At 33.5% G+C, this 21,163-nt stretch overlaps 2 protein-coding genes across 2 annotated transcripts; one reads left to right on the top strand and one right to left on the bottom strand.

Annotated features, from left to right (window-relative positions):
- The first annotated feature begins 271 nt into the window (after positions 1 to 271).
- LOC114193217 (uncharacterized) lies at positions 272 to 7,418 on the top strand. The gene is made up of 5 exons (XM_028082937.2): positions 272 to 595; positions 968 to 1,065; positions 1,240 to 1,653; positions 6,882 to 6,936; positions 7,064 to 7,418. Exons 1-5 carry the CDS (start codon positions 363 to 365, stop codon positions 7,140 to 7,142), a joined length of 879 nt encoding a protein of 292 aa, XP_027938738.1. The 5' UTR covers positions 272 to 362; the 3' UTR covers positions 7,143 to 7,418.
- Positions 7,419 to 12,248: 4,830 nt separating this feature from the next.
- On the bottom strand, positions 12,249 to 14,407 carry LOC114194711 (uncharacterized). The gene is made up of 5 exons (XM_028085085.2): positions 14,011 to 14,407; positions 13,589 to 13,912; positions 13,122 to 13,491; positions 12,924 to 13,040; positions 12,249 to 12,835 (listed from the first exon to the last, which is right to left on the bottom strand). Exons 1-5 carry the CDS (start codon positions 14,236 to 14,238, stop codon positions 12,726 to 12,728), a joined length of 1,149 nt encoding a protein of 382 aa, XP_027940886.1. The 5' UTR covers positions 14,239 to 14,407; the 3' UTR covers positions 12,249 to 12,725.
- Between the last annotated feature and the right edge of the window lie 6,756 nt (positions 14,408 to 21,163).

The raw sequence follows: 21,163 nt of genomic DNA, 5'->3' as shown, positions 1-21,163 counted from the left end.
AAACATATTCACGTATGTTTGTGTTTTTTAATAAAAAATATTTTTATTTAATTCTTAGATAACTTTTGTATTGTAAACAGTTATTTAATTTAAAAAATAATTAAATTAAAAAAGATTAAATATATAAAATATTTAAAAGATAAAATCAACAAAATGATTATCTTAATTTAGAAAAAAATTTACTTATAAAAAGATAGAATTAGAAAAAGATATGTATACAAAGTATGAAGTTCTCTATATAATGATATTGATAAATCAAAGGTCTAAAGTGCAATTAGGTCTTCCAATTTTTCAACCTAAAACCCTGTCTGGTAACACAATACCACAATTTCCAGAGGATCCTGCAAGGACAGAGTGAGGCAATGGCAACCAGCGAAGACAGTGGAAAGAAGGAAGGGACCAACTTGCTAGGCTCGCCCACTTTCACAGAGTTGGGAAACGCCCGTTTCAGGTGCGTTGAAACTGGGCACGAGGTCCTTTCTAAGGACATAGCGTCCTACTCTCAGAGCAAAAAATGTCGTTTGGGTCTCATCGATTTCGCCTTGACGAACCGCAAAGCCCCTCTCAACATGTTCAAACAAGACCCTCTCTGTCGGTAAACTACAATTTCCCTTTCTCCTTTTCTTTCCCACTTTTTTTTTTTCCCTGATTTTTGTTACTCTCTGCCTTCAGGCCTTCACGTGTGTCTGTCGAACCAATGTTACGTTGTTCGATTAGGTTTAACAGAATAATATCGAAACCTTGCTGACAAAGCTCTTAAAAACTTCAACATATGTCTGTCATCAAATATTGTTTTAAAAATTGTGAATTTTCGACTGAGTTTGTGTGAAATCTGTTTGTATGAAGTAGCAACACAGTCTGTACATGAAAATGTGACAATTTTCAACTGTTACATATTTTTCTGTCCCCATTTTCTGTGTCTGTGGAGTATGTTACTGACGTAGTTGTTTTTGTTCCTCTTTTTCAGTTCAAAGTTGATATGTAAGCTGACTGGGGACAACGTGAATAAGTCAGAGGAACATATCTGGAAGCATATGAGTGGGAAAAGATTTCTCAATAAATTAGGTCAATGATGTTATGTCTTTTATTTCACTCAATATTGGATTAGGAGTGATGCCAGGGCTTCAATAATGAAGCGAGACTAAGTTTTCCTGCTAGTATTTGCAGATTCTGTGATCTGTGATTGAGTATAGATATTGGGAGCTTTGTTTACTGATACATTTTTTTTTGTGTGAACAGAGAGAGAGGAAGAAGAGAAGTTATCGTGCCAAGGAATGGAAGTTGAAGAGAGTTTACAGGAGTCAGAAAGTGCAGAAGGTGGAGGAAAGGATAAAAAGAAGAAGAAGAAGAAGAATAAGAACAAAGGGATTGATGAGGAGAACTTACTGGAGTCGAAAAGTGCAAATCCTGGAGAAAAGGATAGAATGAAGAAGAAAAAGAATAAGGACACGACAATTGAAGAGATTAGATCAGAAGTTACGAAGTCTCCCGTTGAGAATAGTGACACAGAAGTTGAGGATAATGACACAGAAGATGAAGACTTCTGGATGCCTCCTGTTGGTGATCGGTGGGACCATGATGATGGAGGAGATCGATGGGGTTCCGAGTCTGAGTCTGAGTCAGTGCAGGAAATTGAAGATGGGAATGTAATCGGTATGTATACCCCTCATGTCACTCTACATTTAATGTCAAATGAACTTAGACAGTTAATAACATAGAGTTTTTTGTTTCAAAGTTGGTAGAATTGATTTTTGATTGAGTTAATTTCCTTCTGCTGGACTTAATTGGGATAGCCTGATCGATTTTAAATTTTAATGCTTGTCATGAGTTACTGATTCGAAATTATTCTGAAACAAGCGCTTGGCTGATTTATAACTTGTCTTCATACTGAAGATAATGCCTAAATAATGGTTTGAACAGTGTTGTCAAAACTGTGAATAAACTCATCAATTCTTTCAATGCTACCAGTTTTGGGAAGGGGTTGGGGTTCACATGCTAACATGCAGAGGGATTGCATGTTGTATGGATTATTTGTGGAGTAAGTTTTAGTGCAAGATTCTTGGAATCATGGATCCACTTTACCTTTACAAATGAAGATCCAGCAGGTCAATGCTTATTAGGTTTCCATAGCCAACAAATGGGTTCTTAGACAACACAATGTTCCAGTTCAGGAGAAGGTTTGACGAGGTTATTACAGGAAGCAGTTTAAGAGTACGAATTAAGCTTTGTTTTTAGAGGTTGGGTGACAGTTATATCTGTTCACCTTTTTTGTTATAAAATGTTTACAAGTAGACTTCTGTTTGTTTTAACGGGATCATCTTGGAATATTAGTTTGTGGAGTCAAGTTATCTGGTGTGAAAGGATACAATTCCCTTTTGTAATCTGTTTTGCTATTGGTTCAGGAATAAATTCACGAGTGAACCTTTTCCTTTAGTTTTTCTTTTCTTGATCCTGAGAATCCTAACAATTGGTTTGACCTGCTGGATTTAAAATTTGTGGTAGCAACCTGTTTTGGTGCTGATAGATAGTGGAGCTAGCCACAAATTTTTTTCTTCTAAGTTGGTGGGCAGTTTGGGTTTACAGGTGGAGCAAACTCCACCATTTAGAGTAAAATTAGGATATGGGCATAAAAAACAAACAGCAGGACTCTGCAAAATATTAAGTTTCTGTTCGGTGAGTATGCTCATATTGAGGAGTATTTCATATTTGAATTTAGAGTGGATTTTGTTTTAGGTGTGTCATGGTCAACCACTCTAGCAAATGTAAAAGTAAATTGGAGGACTTTGACAATGAACTTTGTTGAACAAGGTCAGGTTGTGGAAATTAGAGGTGATCCCCAGCTGTAAAAAGCTTTTATTACTCCACAAGCTCTGATGAAGGGGACACAGATAGAGGCAGTATCAATATATGGGGGATAGAAACCAGGGAACACAGGTCCTTGAAGGAAAGAAATAATAATCCGCCGGAGGCTGGGAATGAAGAGAGTTATAATACATTATTGAGGAATTCTCTGCTGCTTTTGCTGAACCATAAAGACTGCCACCAAACAGGTCAGTGGATCACAGAATTCCCATAAAATATGGGGTAAGTCCTCTAAATGTGCCCTATACGTACCCACACCTTCAAAAGAATGAAATTGACTAGCTAGAGAAAGAAATGTTGAGTTCAGGAATTATTAGGCCCAACTATAGTCCTTATTCCAGTCCTGCCTTGCCAGTGAAGAAAAAGAATGGAAGTTGGAGGATTTGTCTTAATGGCTTGAAATAAGGCTACTATAGCTAACAAATCCCCTTAGTCCCGTCATTGAGGAAGTCATTTTGAGGAACTGCTAGATGAGTTACATGGGGCCCAATTTTTTTTACGTTGGATTCAAAAGTTGGATCTCACAAGATTGATATGCACAAGCCAAACATTCCTTAGACTGCATTTTTGAACTAATCAAAGACATTATTAATCTCTCTAGTCATGCCTATTGGGCTAACCTATGCCCCAACTACATTCCAATGTGGTATATAAATGTAACTTTATAGCCCTACCTCAAAAGGTTTATGATATACTAATCCATAGTTAATCATGGAAAGAACAATCGGTGGATTTGAGAAAAAAAAGGTTCTTAGTACATTACAACAACACATATCCTATGCAAATTTGGAGAAGTGAGTTTGCTCAAACAGAGTTACATAGGGCATGTAATTTCTGTGCATGGAGGGAATAGCCATGGGTCCATAGAAAATGAAAGCAATTCTACAACAATATATTCTTGAGTGTGTCAAGTCTTTAAAAAGATTTTTAGGGCTCACATGTTACTATAGGAGGTTCATTAGCAATTATGGAAAAATAGCAAGACTTGTCACTGATTTGCTAATAAAAGGGATCTCCAATGGTCTCAAGATAGTATTGCAGCATTTGAACAATTTCCAATGGTCTCAAAATAGCAACAATTGTCATGATTTCCACAAAACTGAGCATGTTGTGACCAAACGCTCCATCCACCAGGCGGTTGATACTGGGGAGTGGATATGCGTCTTTAGGACAAGCCTTGTTCAGATCCGTGAAGTTGGTGCACATCCTCCATTGACCTTTTGGCTTTTTAACCAGAACTACATTGCCAACCATGTAGTATATTTGATTTTTCGAACGAAACCGACTTTTTTCAGTTTTTTAACCTCCACCACCGGTCGGGCTTTTCGTCTCTCTTCGAGCCAACTCTTCTTCTGGGCAAGCGGTCAGGCTTTTCTAAATATGGCTAGTTTGTGGAACATGACGCCCGGGTGTATGCCTCACATATCCGCTAAGGCCCGCATGAAGAGGTCTTTGTCTTCTTCGATCACGGCTATTGGTACTTGTTCGCTCTGCGGGTTCATATCAGTGCTGATTTTGGTCACCTACCCTTGATTTTTTCCTACTTGTAGGTCATTAGTTTCTCCTTCTTGCTCTATGTGGTCGTCCATATTTGTTGGCCAATGTAGTTCGGGTTATGCTACTAGTTAGGGCATCATTTTCAATCTAGTAGAATAACATTCGTGCGCAATTTGTTGGTTTTCATAGACCGTGCACACTCCTCCTCTTTTACATGGACCCATTCGCTATTCCACACGGTTTCTTGTCCTCCACCTTGTGATTCTCTGTTCCAGGGGGTTCCGCTCGGATCTGATTGCGAAAGTCCTTTATATCCTCCATGTGCATGAACTGAGCGGTTCTCTCCCTTAGTTCGTCCTCTTGGCCGGTTTCTTGCTGAGCTTATCAGCAAAAGGCTCGGCTTTCACCAAGGTAACCAAGTGGTGCATGGCTACCTCTGGTAACAAGTTTTTGGTCTTCATAGAGACGTTGTTAAAGCGTTCCATGAAGTTTCGCAATGATTTGTCTTTGCCTTGTCGGATGTTGACGAAGGCCATTAAGGTGAGCGCGACTGTTCGACTAGCAACAAATTGGGCTCTGAATTTAGCTTTCAGGGTACAAAAACAATCAATGTTGTGTGATGGGAGGTCGAAGAACCATTCCAATGCGTCTCCTGTTAGAGAAGTAGAAAAAACTCGACACCAAATGGCGTCACTTGCAGCATAGAACATCATTTGATTCCTAAAGATTGACATGATGGTCCAGATTAGTGATTCTGTCGTTCTTCTTTACTTTCGGCAACTTCCACCGCTCGGGGAGAGGGGTTTTGAAAGATCTCTTGGTTGAAGGGACACACCGCGAACGGGTCGATAGGCGCAATTGTTGGGTTATAACCCTAGCTTGCTCTAGTACTCGCATGAACAATTATGGCTTGTCCATGTGGCTCCTTGATAGATTCTTCACGAACGGTAACGATCGGTCGCTCTAGGGTTTGCATCGCAAACATACTTAGGGTTGATGGCACTGAATTTTGCCTGCTCTTTTCTTGCCTCATTCTCCACTCGGAGTTCCCTCAAATCTTTTTTGTATTTGTTTTGCATGTCCTCCATCTGTTTTTGCATCCTTCTCATCATTTCCCTCACTTCCATCTCATCGCTGTGTATCTCTTCTCCAGTGACGTTGCTCGTCATGTTCCTTGTAGTCATCATATGGGTTTTAAGGTAATCTCTCGACCCCACATTGGGTGTCAAAATGTTTCGGGTTAAAGGGGGCGAGCGTTCTCCTACACAACTTATCTGTCATTACTCGTGATGTTCCTCAATGCCAAGGTGTCATGTTCGTTCAAGACTGATCAATTGTACTGGCTAAAGATACTCTGACGCTCAAGTCAGTTCAATGTCAAATGGTTAAGCGGATTAAATCAGTCTTAAATATGTATTTAATATACCAACCACCATACTTTTGACCTCTATTTATAGTGTTCTTCAATGTTCTTCGATTAGGGACGGCCTAATAATGGCCAAATTTCCCTTAATCATGTTTATGGTTTTCCTTTAACATAATCTGTTCACCGACTACCAGGGTGATAATCTAAGAGCTGAAATTTAACGCACACAACCACACGGGTACCACGAACCTCTATGGTAATTTCTTGAAGTTATTGAGTTTGCTAATTTGGACGGTCTCTAGCGTAATGGCACAGTTTGATTATGTCAAGATTCATGTACATAAAGGAAACTACAAATGGAGGAAACCTCCACTTGCCCAAAGCATAGCTTTTCTTAACAGAAAATCAGTTCATCACCCTGTCTCCCCTGTCTCATGAGACTTATAATTAAAGTATTCTCCCACGGCTAACAACCTCCTCACTACTCTTGCCAACTCTGTTTTGTAACAATTTCTCCACTTACTCATGCCACCTCTGCTTGAGGATTTCGCTTTCTTTTGTGCACATTACACCTTGCATACCTTAGGTGTCTCATGTACCTTGTGGACCAGTGGCTCTTTTGGCCCATAAACTTCTTGAGCTGCAACATTCCGGTTGAAGTTAGCCTAGGGAAATAATTCAGTGGAGTCCACTTTACCTTGAGAGCTTCGGGAAGAAGTTTCTAATTATGTTCCTAATCAGGTTTCGGCTTCTTGCATAATAGCAGAATTAGGTGTTTGGAGTGTGTTGACCTGTTTGGGTTTATAATCCTCCGTTACATGAAAAAATACTCTATTTTCCGTTCGTAGTTATTATGACAAGTATGAGCTATTAGTTTTTCTTATCTATATTACTTTTTATGCATATGCATTTATATAAATATAATTTTGAAGTTTTAGGAAGCATTTTAGGATCTTGTTGATTTTTGCATCATCGAGTTACTAATCTTTTACACCATTTTTATCCTTCAAGTTTTTATGATAGCCGAGTTTGACACCATTGGACATGAGTACATGCCCATGCCATTAGTTGTTTCTTGTTTGATCTGTCATGTTTTTCCTTAATTTTTGGAGTATGATAAGCTATGATTGAGCAGAGGATTTTTTTATTCTCACAGATGGTGATGGTGATGCTGCTGAGGATTGCAAGGAGTCAGAAGAGTTGTCATCAAGGTAATTTTTTTCAGTGTGAAATATTGGAAACGATACAGTTTCTGAATTTTTTAAGTAAGATTTTACTAGCAGTGTCTAGTTTCCTAGACTGACACAATATATATGTTGAATTTTCTATTTTCTGCAGGACAAAAAGAATGTCAATAGAAATTGGACCGAGCAGCTTTGCTACAAGAAAGAAGAAAAGTAAGAACCATCACGCTTAGATTTGTTTGCAAGCCAAGTTTAGTCTAGAGAATCACAAGTCAATTTTTCGGTGCATGTATCAAACTATGTCAACCCACACTATTCGCACATGGGTACAAAATGCATTACCTATTCAATTTTTTCTTGTTTTGAGCAGCTGCTTTATCATCATATTTGTATCAGAAGTAGCATGAAATTGGATTAATTGTAAGTCTTAAAATTAAGCATGCAATCAATTGCAGGTGTGCTTATGATATTATTTAAGGTCAAAAGTTCTTTATGATGATCGTTCATAATTTTGTGTCCTTCACATTGACAGTATTTTTTTATTATTTATTGTTATTATTATTTGCAATAGTGATAGTAATAATTAACTATTTATAATAATTGTTTTAAAAAATATATATAGAATAATTTTTAATTCTTCAAAATCTTTTTACATCGACCATTCTTGAAAATTATGGCAGCTTTTACCCTGATCTACAGTTTTCTGCGTACTCCACACATGCTTATGATCTATTAAATATAAAGAATGCGACTAATCTGTCAGAAAAAGGTGGGATTAAAAATAAAAGTACCATTATCATAAAGCAATCCACGATAAAAATAATAAAATTTCTAAAGATATTTTTAGTGTTTAAAATTCGAAGTAACTTCTGTTTTGATTCTTTATTTCGAATCTATTTTAGTTACTCAAATCTAAAAAATTTGATATTGATGTGATGCAATTTATTTATTATAAAAAATAATTACCAATAGTATTGAAAAGTTAAAAGTCACTACACTATTAATCCGCAAATTCAAAATTCTGAGAACTAACTCTTTAATTAAAAGGTTAAAATTATTTTAAAGCAATAAAACCGGTAATAAGGAAGAAAAAGAAAAAGAAAAAAGGTCCATAGATATAATAAAAATATTCATCCATCTTAATTCCCTTTATTATAATTCAAAATATAGTTGCCTCCATAATCCACATATCTACATCATTGACAATAGCTTCAGAAACCAATTGCTTTAATTAAATAACTAAGAAAAAAAAAAGTGAAAATGAAAACCTGATCACAAACGGCGAATTTCCCTCTCAAACAAAATGGTAGCTGCAAAATGATTGACTTATGTGCACGCCATGGAGAGTGGATTATGAATTGTAAACGATGTTACTGTTTTCGTATTAACAAAATGAATGAACGCAAAAGAACGTGCGCGGTGTGGGGCTCGAAGAATAGCATATAAATGACGCCAACACTGTACCTAGCTTCATCAAACTCCGTACACTCACTTAGTATTGTTACTCAAACGCTCAACACCCTTTGTACTTTTAGCGTGTCACCATAATTCACCCACAATACACAACAAGCATTAAGCATTCACACATTACACCATAATTAAATATTAGCAACATTTTGGAGTATGTTAATAAATAAGTGAAACTAACTACCTTGTGATTTAACATGCCAAAAGGCAAGTGCAAGTTATAATGGTTGTAGATGGAATGAAGAAAAGTGTTAAAAAATAGATGGACCGTGGGCCCATAAGAAACGTGATTTACGGCTAGATATGGGCCAGAAATCAAGCAAGGGCAGAAGGGAAACCCATTCGTCAAAAGACAGAAGAAAAAAAAAAAGAAAGGGCAAAAGAATGATCACATCAAACATGATATTATCAGTGACCCTCCACGTGTTGACAACCCATCTCCTCTTGCACGTTACTTTAAATTATTTTGCAGGCTTTGCTCGGTATCTTGGTGGCAAAGACAAGTCCATAATAGTGAATGAATACGCACAAAACCTTTCATCAATACTTATCTTTCTTTCTTTAAAGAGAAGGGCCTATTCCACCACCAACAAAACCAAATCAAATCAAGAAACCCATATGAGGGCGTGCAAGCTGCAATTTCATCATCAATATTGTTTATCTGTTGTCCTTTTAAAATATATATGAAAAGTGTTTCAATCCAATATCAAGAGGATCGATAGAAACAACGACTGTATTTTTAAAGTATTGTTTGTTTTAGAGTATAAAGTTCTATCACAATTTTATCTTTAAAAATACCATAAAAAATAAAGAAAGAAAGATGTATTTAAAACTTCGACTCTCAAATAATATGAAACTTATTCGGAAAAACAAAATTTAAGTGTTAATATAATGTATTTTTAGTAACCAATAGAGAATTTGAATCACTCAATTTGTATCACACAAAAAGGACAACTAGGTTAAAAAAAACATAACCAACACAAGACACATGATTGAATTGATTAATTGGGAGCATGGCATAGTAGATAATCCTTTAACAATAGGCTTAAATGGCAATAATTGAATTTGAATGGAGACAGAAGTGTGGTTGTTTGTTTTGTTGCTCCATAGGGACAAATCTAACATCCTTATTGGGTGTTGATTAAGAAGTGAGTAAGTAACCAAACAAAACAAAACCAATTAATAAGACGCAACAACCGCCACCGACCTCAATCTCTGCCTTTTACTTGCACCATTTCTAGTACTAACCACTTCACAATCCTACGTTTCTTACTCCTATAAACCCTCTCATATGGTAAAAGACAACAACTTAGAGCGTCAATTAAGCAAATAAAAACCATGCTATCTATGAACTGTCACCAACTCACTCATCTCTGAAAAGACAGCTATGTTTATTCCCTTTTGAATTTCAGCCACCCACGATGCACCAAAATGACCTATTATGCTTCCCAAACCATTATTATTATTATTACAACAATCTCAAAGTAAAAATCCATTCACATTCACAGTGAAATGAAATGTTGCCATGTTTATGATACTTAGTGGCAAAGTAAGTGAAAGAATGATTTTGGGTTTTGGATTACATCGTTTGATCTAGCTACATAGGTAGCCACACGTGACTAAGAGTAGATTGAAACATAGAGGGTTGTTTTATTTTATGTGCTTGCTTGCATAAGTTGCAAAAACCAAATGAGTGAAGATGAACCCTAGTGTGTGTGTTACCCCACATGCTCACAAAGGTTGCGATTGGGTCTTTCAGCCTGAGGTTTATCCCTATTCCAAGACCCATCTCATCTGCCATGTTAGTATTCTCTGTCACAAACTTTATAGCTGTATTCCACTACCTCACCACCAGTCAACCACTTCGATTAATATAACAAAATCTTACACATTTTTACGTAGGATCATGTCACGCATAATTACCCTTTTCTTCATCTTCTTCGTTTTAATTACAATTACCACACTTCTTTTTTCGGCTGGACTATACTATGTTGCGGGTTATACAATTGGCCGGTGACAGAGGTTAGGTGGACAAAGTCACAATCTAAGTGGGATTCCATATTAAACAATTGCTAAGAGAAGACCAAGTGGGTTGAGTTATAATCGTGATGTTTGGGTTATTGCACTCTTAAGTAAAAAGAATTGCTTCTTAACTAAGAACTATGATTTTGATTTAGTGATAAGCACTTGATCCTAACAATTGGTATCAAAACTAGATTACGTGTTCAAAACTATGTTCACTAAGCCCATAAAAAATGTTAAAAACTTATTTTACCATCCAAAATATTTATTTGCTTTCTGTGTCTGTTTCAAATTTGTAAGCTGATCTGGAAAATAATAATGTTAATAATACGTGAAATTTCAAAAGGGCACTTGCAATAAGAAAATAAGAAAAACAAAATAGATGTGCGTTTTCCCTCTGCACCAAAGGAGACATGTGGAGAAAATTGTGATGGAAAAAAAAAAGTATTTGTTGAAGGCTTCTATTGATTCTTAAACAAGCAAGTACAACAACTAGTTAACTGCATAATTTATTAAGCTGATGTGTTCTTAATGCTATATAACGTGCCGTCCATAAATCCTTTAACTGTTATTCATTAATTGTTTCTTTTATTACAAAACACACTCATAAGGTCACTCTTATCAGTTTTATTTTTTATTGATCGTAAATGAATATAATCATCATTCTACGCTTATTTGATGAAACAAAGCACTTATTACATATGATTGTGGTTTGGTTTTCTTGAGATAGGTTTATAAATGATTTGTTTACTGGTTTTACTGATAATAAAAATGATTTTTAAAAATTTCATTTTCATCGTATGTTTTGTATACATTTAAATTGTTTATTTTTTCATTTTCGGTAAAATATGTTGATGTGTCTGTTCTTAAGAGAATCATGGAAAGGAGGGTAGCGATCTATGCTACCCTGTCGTGTGAGTATACATAAATTCATTAAGATTCGCATTTCCTAATGAAAATCAATATCCCGTTACCCGTACAAGGCCAGATTATTTTGATACTCCGTTAAGCAACAATAATGCTTAGATGATCATGTTGTGGAAAAAGTGTTAAATAACCATACATTAAAAACAATGATAATAATTATGATCAATGGATCTAGCTTAATAAAATAATCATTAAAATTGTGCTATAGATAGGAAAGTGGGCATATTAGTATTTTAAATCAGATATAAATTAACATTAAATAAGAACTATAGAAACAATTATTTGCTTCAAATAAGCATAAAATTTGAAAAGGAGAGATATATATATAATAATGAAAAGTTTGACCAGGTCAAAATCAGAAAAGAAATGTCCCAAATCAAATCACGAATTTCAAAATGACAACTCTTTAGATCGGTTTTTGGATAAAAATAATAATAAAATAAATAAAAAGGGGCGGGAATGCATATGAAGAGGGTAGTAACCGAGACGAGAGGGTCCTAACACTGGATTCAGAGAGGGACCCATCAGAGGTACCCTCCCATCTTCAACCAGCATCCCCTGTCCCAATGCTTACACCTTCATCTTCCTTTCCTTCTGCTCTTCTTCCCTCCATTTACTTGATAATGACCTTTCAAATTTACTTTCTAGTGAAAATATCTTTCCTATTTCAATTCCAATATGTCCCACACAGTATCATTAACCAGTACTCTAGTATCCTTTTTTAATTAATTTTTTTGCTTTTTCACAACTTTACTTTTAAAAGAAAATAACTACTGGCATTAGCAATACTCAAAAATTAATACCAGTCAAACATATTGATGAACCCATGCACAGTGGCAGCACAAATTCTATAAGAAAATCAAGAAAGGCTTAAAATGCAAACTCTGAACAGGAGGATGATAGAGATATGGAGGATAATGGAATTACACAACAGTTGCCTTTACTACATATAGTATACCTTATTACATACTATTCTATAAGGAGTAAGAGCTTTCACAAAGAGTTATGGGCAATCTTCCAACACTTTTTCTGCCAGCTAGACATGAACCCTCTTCTAACGCACCAAGCTCTTTACCCTTCTTCCACAACATTAATTTTAACATGGAAGAAAAACAACCCCACTTATTACAAAATAATAAATATATTCTTAATCAGAGATAAAACCCGTCCCCTAAAACTGCTATCTTTCACTGTTTCTTCAACTAACAGATCCCAAAGCTGCATCTCTCACAAAAACCGGATGTTTATTGCCACTAAACTACCCAAAACACATTCTTGAATCTCATCTTTATATTATAAAATTTAAACTAATAAACTTCCCTACGAATTTTTCACTAGCTTGCTTTCTTCGCCGAATTAAACTTTTGGAAATTGAATCTTTGTTTGAACTATCAGATTAGTCAGTACGTCCATTCCTGAGGCAAGCGAAGTTCATGGTTGGCTGCATCCTCTCGCCGCATGTTGAACTTCTGTTGCAGAATCAGAGCGTTTCTCTTTGCTAACAAAGCATCTACAAGAACCCCGAACTCAAACAGGTTAGCAGGGGAAGAACTCAAGTTTACTCCAAAATGTTTTGCTTAACTTGAAAACCCACTTACCATAGTCCGCCCCGAATGCACCAGAAAAACGTTGTTGGCTAGCGGCATTGATGTCATCAATGTTGAGGTTCAAAGCATGGATAACCTTAGCTGGGACCAAAACCGGAGCAGCACAACCTGTTACAAAACAAAAACAACAATCAGAAAACCGCTAAATCAGCAGAAACAGTGCTTAGTCAAGGGGGTTAAGTAAATTACCTGTTTTCTTGCGAGATTCAGGGGGAGGGGCCCCATACTGACGAGGCAGGAAAACCCCTGTTCCAGCACAACCCCTTTTGTTAACACCGCCAGATCCAGCTTGCAAACCGGGTCGAGACCCGGTTCCGAAATGCGACACCGGCTGATTCTGTGGCTTCACTTGAAGAGGACGGTGCCATGCAGAATGAGGCAAAGCGCGTGTGCAGTTCATAGCTTCATAGTCATACCCAAACTCACGCAAATCACGGACTCTGTTCTGAACTTGTGGCTGGTGCTGCTGGGTCACCCAGGCAACCTTCTCTTGCCTTCCCCAAACCGAACCACACTGCTGCTTCAGCATCTGCTCCGGTCTCACCTGCGGGTACCGAGCCTACGCAAGGAAAACAAAGAGTAAACACCCGATTTCAACATGCAAGTTCTTATACGCATTTTTACAAACAACTTGAACGCGTTTGTAAATAACTCACCTGTGGACCGCCATGGTTCACGAAAAACGCATTCTCCGCCACCACTGCCGGAGAAACACCCCCAAAAACTCCCCCGTTCTGAAACTCAAACTTCGAAGAGACTTCATCGTTCATCCTCAACCTCGCAACTTGCCCTGCGGCTGCGTACAGCACATCCCACGCATCATTCGTCGCCTTAAACGGCGTCGTCGTTGGCGACGGAACACGAGAAGACCCGTTCGGACTCCCGTCGCCGGAACCGCCACTCCGACCAGACCAGCTTCCGATACCACTCAGTATAGACTGAGGCGACCCAGCCAAACCCCGAGCCTTCATTTTCTGACTCTGCAAAAACCCCCAGAAAAACAAAAAACACCGTCAGTCCACCGGAAAGAAAAAAACAACAAAACAAAACAAAACCGCACGTTCCGGCCATCATTTACCTCAGCCTTGTCACCGTTGCAGATTGGAACAGTGAGCAGTTGTTCCTTCTTGGTGTCATAGAGCGATGCATGACTGAGTCGGCGAGTCAACCCGGCGAAGAAGTCCTCCTCGTCGCTGCTCTCAGTCCCGGTCGAACCGGACTCGACCGGTTCGCCCCCGGGCGAGTGAAACTCGTAGGGAAACTCGGACGGGAAGCCAAACGCGGCGTCAAACTCAGCTTCATCCATGGGTGAGAGAGTGAAGGAGTGAAGCAAAGGTTGGAAGAAGGAAAGACGCTTGAGAGAAGAAAAAGTAAAAAAAGCGGTATGAAGCCGTTACGAGTTACGAGGGTAATGAAGGGGAACGAGGAAGCTGAAGTTGCTGGTTGAGGAAGATTTAATAATGACCCAGCTGTGTGTACAGGGTGGGACCCACACTGCGAATGAAAAAAAAAAAAAAAAAAGAGAGAGAGAAAGTAAAAGAGAGTGTTGTGTTGTGTTGTGATGCGTTGGAGGATAATAGAATGTAAGAAGACAAGTTGCTTTTATTAAGGTTTCAGGGTCCCTTTTAGACACTTGAAAATAAAAATATTGGTGCGTATGAAAATGAAAGAGAGAGAAAATTGAGAATTGAGAATTGCAGTGTAAACAACTGGAAGAGTGGCCCAGTGGTTGGGGACATTTGTCCTTGCATGCTGCCACTCACCTCCCATTTCTCCTAAACTTCAAATAATCTTTCAAATTAATTAAGCGCCACAACACATGGCATCATTCAAAATCTCTCTTTTTACCCTTTCTTATCTTTTTTCAAATCAAATTTCAAATTTTTCGACTCCTCCACTTCCATTTCACTCACCTAATTCCACTCTTTTTTTTTTGTCCCTACCTTCTTTTGGAAAATTTTGGACTTTCCCAATACTCACTTCAAAATTTAAATTCTTAGGCTTCTGAGTTTTTGACCATTTTTTTTTCAATTTTATTTATTTATTTATTTTATTTTGGTCACCGTTGATGCTGACCTTGAGAGTGTAAATTCGGATAACGATGGGGTCTTTTCCGTAATGTTCCTTTCCTCCACAGTTTTTATATTTTTCAAATTAAATGTTTGCTTCGAAAATGTATCTGTTGTGCAATTCCATGAGAGTAGAGTACCGAGGAGGTTAATTTGTTATAACATAAAGTTTATATGCGAGTTACACATTTCTGTTTAATCTTTACGTCTCCAATACAAAACAAACAAATCCATACTATGTTTTGGAAAGCTTCAAAATCTTATAGCATGACCAGAGATTACGCTAAAAAAAGTGAGGATTGTGTTAAATTAAATAAACGGATACTGAATAGTAAAACATTGAGTGTTGTTTCATGAAAGTTATGAGAAAAAAAAGTTACTGAAATTGATGGTTTAGTTGTGGTTACTAATAGATATGACTTGACAAGTTCTTGAAAAGATCGAATGGCAAATACATATATTAGCAAAATATATATTATTGTTCTTTTTCTTTGTATGATTTCAACATTAAAATTAAGTTTAGTAATAACTATTAAGAAATTAAATTTGTTTAGGTTATGAAACGAAACTAAAACAACGGAATATTTTATCAAAAAATAAAGTTGAAAGTGTATTTAAAGGAGTTAGTGAACTTAAATCTATATCTAGTATAAGAAACATTAAATTTACAAAACTAATCAATAAATATATGTTTCCGATGCTAGAGAGGGTGCATAACTCTATCTTGGTTTTTGCATGTTAGGTCATTTTCAAGTTCAAAAATTACAGTTTTAAATGACAACATTTGCCATGAATGAGAAGTTCAAAACTATATTTACCATATGTGGTGTGATTAGCAACTTGAATGTGAAAATAATGCATTTTCTATTTAAATCAATAGTATTGGTATAAGAAGATGGTGCCTGAATTGTATAAAAAGATTAATTAACTTTTAGTTATAAAATATGTGCAAAATCATCATTAATTTATTTAAAAGGTTTAGTTGAAGTGGGGTTTGAAGGTTCCTTCTGATTGGAATAAACTCCAAGCTTAAAAAATTATTAACAAAAAGACTAACTTGTCTATATATGAAATATAAATCAAAACCTTACAAATTGAACCTTTACAAGTATATTCATGAATAATTTTACAAATTGAATCAATGTATTGTTTTAGTGGATAATTTTTGTGATATTTTCCACCGTCATAGTTTCATATTTATAAGGGAAACACATCCACACGGTCACATGTGAAAAAAAACACATCCGAATTTTTGCTTCCGACACAAATAGATTCACAATTAAAACTCTTCCTTCTCTTCGAAGGCACGATTAAATTAGTGGGCCAAAAGAAACTAAACTATGCCATCGTCCTACCCAATTGTTTTCTTCAAATAGTTATTATAAATGTTCGAAAACAATAATACTGTATATGTTTTTTGGTTTATATATTTTAAAAACAAAACAAAGAGAAATAGAAATATCTTGAAATAAATTCAAACCAAACAAAACCAAACAGTCTATTAGTTTGTGCAACCATTTAAAAATAATGTTGAGATAAATAAAATAGATTTTTAATAGGGAACAATGACTCTCCGTTCAAAATAAATGGGTATGAAACCATGTATTATATTTATACTCAGAGCGTGTTTGCTTGGGATTTTTTACCAAAACTAACACTTCTAAAATATATTGAATTGTTTGGAAAAGTTTTTTTCTTTCTTCAAAAATGCATTTTAAATTCTTTAAATAGATACATCCATATAAAGTTATTTGATTTATCTTGCTAAAACAATTGTATGAATCCTCTGGTTTATAAAAATGCCCACTAATTATAGCTTTTTGTTAGGTAAATTACAAATCATAAGAACTAAAACATGTCCAACATTAATTTTTCTCGTATATGTCATTTTCAATCTTATATGTTAATTTACACTATCTCCCTAAACAATTGGAATATGATATCAAAAATTAATATATTCCTGCATTAATAATTGACCGTGATAAAATAAAATCAGGAAAATTTGACTAATTTTAAGGACGATAAAATGGATTGTTCAGCTACAATTTTACCCTGCCGTTCTGCTTTTAACTTGTAAAAAGTGGGTTGAGGTAATTATTCATAATTACCTTAGAATTACACTTAACTATGTTAATACTTCTAATACTTAACTAATTAATTAATCCGTTTAAATTAAATTAATTAAAATAATCATATTTTTACATGATTACTTAATTAAAAACAGTAAGTAAAACATAATTTATAATTTATAGGTATTCATTATTTAAATTATATTATTATTACATCGTTTAGACGATGTAATATAAAACTACCATTCTAAAAACTGTATCCTTTTATTTTTAAATATAATATAAAATTATCATTAAGTTGTATCATTTTATTTACATTTTAATTAAATTTAAATTAGTGAGAGTTAATAACTCTACCTTCTTCCCCAAGTTGATTACTCAAATAGATAGACTCAAATGGATAGAGCAATGTCTCTTGAGAATCCAAGTATAATTTTAGATTTTGCACTAAGTAAAAATAAAAAAAAAGTTGAACTTTGTACAAGGTAAAATACTATAAACTTATTGTTTTAAGGTTATGAGTTGAAAGGTAATGTTAATTATTTTTGTGAGTTGGGTTCATGTATGTTTTGTATTATTTATTCTTTTGATTATTGGCTCATATGAATGCAATATGATTTTTATATTGAAAGTTTTTTTAACAAAGGATTTAGTGAAATGATTTTTATCTTTTCTTTTATAGTGGAAATAATTCGTTGAAAAAAAAATAATTCTAAATAAATTTTATTAAAATTTTTTGTGATATGTAACAAATAATAAACAAATTGATGCATTATGTATAAAATGATTAATATTTAAAATGGTTATTGATGGAAACAAATTTTATAGTCATAGAATATTATTTATTGATTGATAACAAAAGTAATAAAATTGAAATTGAGATAATGTACATAATGTAGTCATGATTCATAAAGAAAAAATTGTAAACACCTTATGAAAGTGAAAAGAAGGGGAAAAGATTTATCTAGTGTATCAAAAGAAAAGTTGTACATTTGTTCATGAATGAAGCTGATACATGAAAAAGTGAAGTTGTTAAAAATGTATATATGACGTATTTCTTAAAAGAAATTATATGTGAAAATTCAAACTAGAGTAGCATAAGTTTTGCAATAAATGTAATTATATTAATTACTCTAATAGTTTGTTTACGTATAAGAATATATAAATGTGAATGTGTTTGGAATACATCAACCTATTTATAAACAAAATACAATGTACAAAAGAAAGTAGTTTAAAGAATTTGCATATTACACATTATAAAAGATAAATGTGTCATTTTATTCAAAATATCCTAATAAAAACTATCTATCAATCTGAAATAACCAAACAAAAAATTAATTTTAGTAAGTCACTAATTTATGAAGTCAAAAAATAAAAAAAAATTATATTATTTTATAAAATTATCTATTTCAGTTCAAATATCACGCTAAATAATTATACTTTAACATTTTTATTTTACTTTTAAATTATCATTCTCATCACCTTCGAATCACTTATTTTATATTTTTATAATAATATAATTATATGAAAGTAATTGAATTAATAAATTAAAAATAAATAAAAATTAGATTAAAATATTATTATTCCGTTAATAAATCTTTGTGATTGGTGGTCTAATGTTGTTATTATGAAGGTTATGTAACGAAAGCGTGATTACTTAAACACAAAGTGGGCTATGCGGCGTGATCTTTGACTGTTGCTTTAATTAGCCCACTCTAGTTACAAGGAAAAGAAGAGACATAATCATTGTCACATTTGACTCATTACAATGCATTATTACTGATTATTACTTACACCTCTTTATTGGTTGCTACTGTCACTGCCAAGTAAGAAGCTGAAACCCTGTTAGATGGTGAAAAAAAAAATCAGAAAAAACATCCTTATCCTGTGCTTTGTTACCACTTCACTGACATGCAAACTTCAATAATAATCACTTTATCTTCTTTGCTTACTCATAACATAAAGGCCCCATGCTACTTACTACGCATGCTCACCTCGTGATTTATGAACATGCTAACCTAATACACGGCACGAATACGCCGCAACCTCCAATAATACCCTCTCTGTCGTTCTCTTTTTCCTCCCACACTCTTTTTTCACTTCGTGGATTAGATTAATCTTCGATCTCGATAATGTCAGAGACCGATTCAATAAAAGAAAACTGATTTCAAGTAACTTCAATATAATGAAAAAAAGGAGAGAATGCTGACCAGTGTCCTAAGAACACCGGTTAAAGAATAATAAATGTCATTTTTATATTGAAAGTTAAAATAATTAAATACAGTAATTAAAATAATATAAATATACATAATAAGTTTTATAAAGATAAAAATACCCTTTTAAATGTGTAGACAATAACTTATTGTTACAAAACAAATTTTTAAAAATTTTAAAGTTTCTACTAAAAAGAAAAAAAAATCAATTAAGTCTTAAATTGACACTTTAATTATTCTTTTTTGTAAAATTTTTAGATGTTTGACAATATTTCTTTTGTTGGTTTTTTTGTTAATTTATACTTTCTTATGTTATTTTTCTTTTAAGTTTTAGATGTTTAACACTATTTTTTTGTTGGTTTTTTGTTAATTTAAATTTTCTTGTATTTAATTTTTATCAACATTAAAATATAGTTATTTTATTATTTAATTAGTTTTTAAATTTTATTTGTGAACATTAAATAAAATATTAAATACACATGTACAATATATATGGGCATTTTTGTCTTTTAAAAAAAATAAAGTTGCATTAATAGTTATTAGATCAAGTTTTATTTAATATTACACTTATTTATGTATTTTTGTAGATTCAATGTATATTAATTACCCTTAACCAGTGTCCTTAGGACACTGGTTAGCAAGATCCATAAAAAATAATAAAGGAATGAAAAGTTTATATACTCATTTATTTTGTTAGAAAAAAAATGTTAAGAAATATAAATCATGTACTTTGATTGCGTATTTGTTTTTATTTCAGTTTTCAAAACAAAAAATCTATTGCGAAAAATGAAGTTTGATCAATTTTACAGTAAAATAAATGCATGATTAGTTATGGTAAATTTTGTAATGGATTATGTTCGTTATGAATAGTTTGCAAAAAATTCATATATAGTCCAATAATTCATTATGGATCACATAATAAATCGTTTGGGTACATTGCATACTTACATTCTGGTGTACACAATTAATTATGAATCATACAAAATAATAAAGTAACTTGTGTTAAGAATATATATATATATATATATATATATATATATATATATATATATATATTAAAATAATATTCATAACAGTAATGTCCGAAGAACAACGGTCAACATTTTGTTTAGTTCAAACTATCTCTTCGGTTTCATCTTTAGATTGGAAAGATACATATTTTAATATAGATAATAATATTTTAATTTATTTTTTAACTTATTTTTAATTTATTATTTGTATCACTTTTAGATTATTTATTTTGATTTTTGTAATAATGTAATGTGATAATCTAAAAATAATTGAAGTGATAGATTAAAAATAAATTTAAAAAAATGAATTAAAATATTATTATTTTTTTAATAGGAGACTCTGACTAAGTTTTCATTTTCTTTCTTAATTACGTTAGATAAATAAGAAAACTAAGTTTTTCTTACTTGTTTTTGGATTTGTTAATATTTATTTTGTAATATTTATTTTGCAATTGAACATAACATTAATTAAAAGATTTTAAGTTGTTATACTATTTTTACAAAAAAAAAATTACGGTACAACAAAAAAACTGTATAGTAAGAACATATTCATTAATGTGATGAATCTCATATCATAATTAATTTATACTAGGTCAATGAAATCTATTTCCACTCTCGCCATCGGTATTTTACTTTACGTGATTGAATTAATATGTAAAGTTAAATTCCATCTAATTTTAAACTTAATACATGATCTTAAGTATCTTAAAATCATAATCCATCTTTTAAAATAACTATGTCTACATTATAATACATATTCACATATGTTTCAACCGATTTATATTCCATTTCACTCGATACACTGTTTACATCATACAATTCAAATTTTGCATCTCATCAAAGCATTATCAATCACATAAAAACTCATTA

Source organism: Vigna unguiculata, chromosome 8, assembly GCF_037176805.1.
Source record: "Vigna unguiculata cultivar grain cowpea cultivar isolate G323 ecotype 2 chromosome 8, ASM3717680v1, whole genome shotgun sequence".
NCBI lineage: Eukaryota > Viridiplantae > Streptophyta > Magnoliopsida > Fabales > Fabaceae > Vigna > Vigna unguiculata.
The sequence above is the reverse complement of the archived record's forward strand: the minus strand, read 5'-3'. Positions and strand labels throughout refer to the sequence as shown.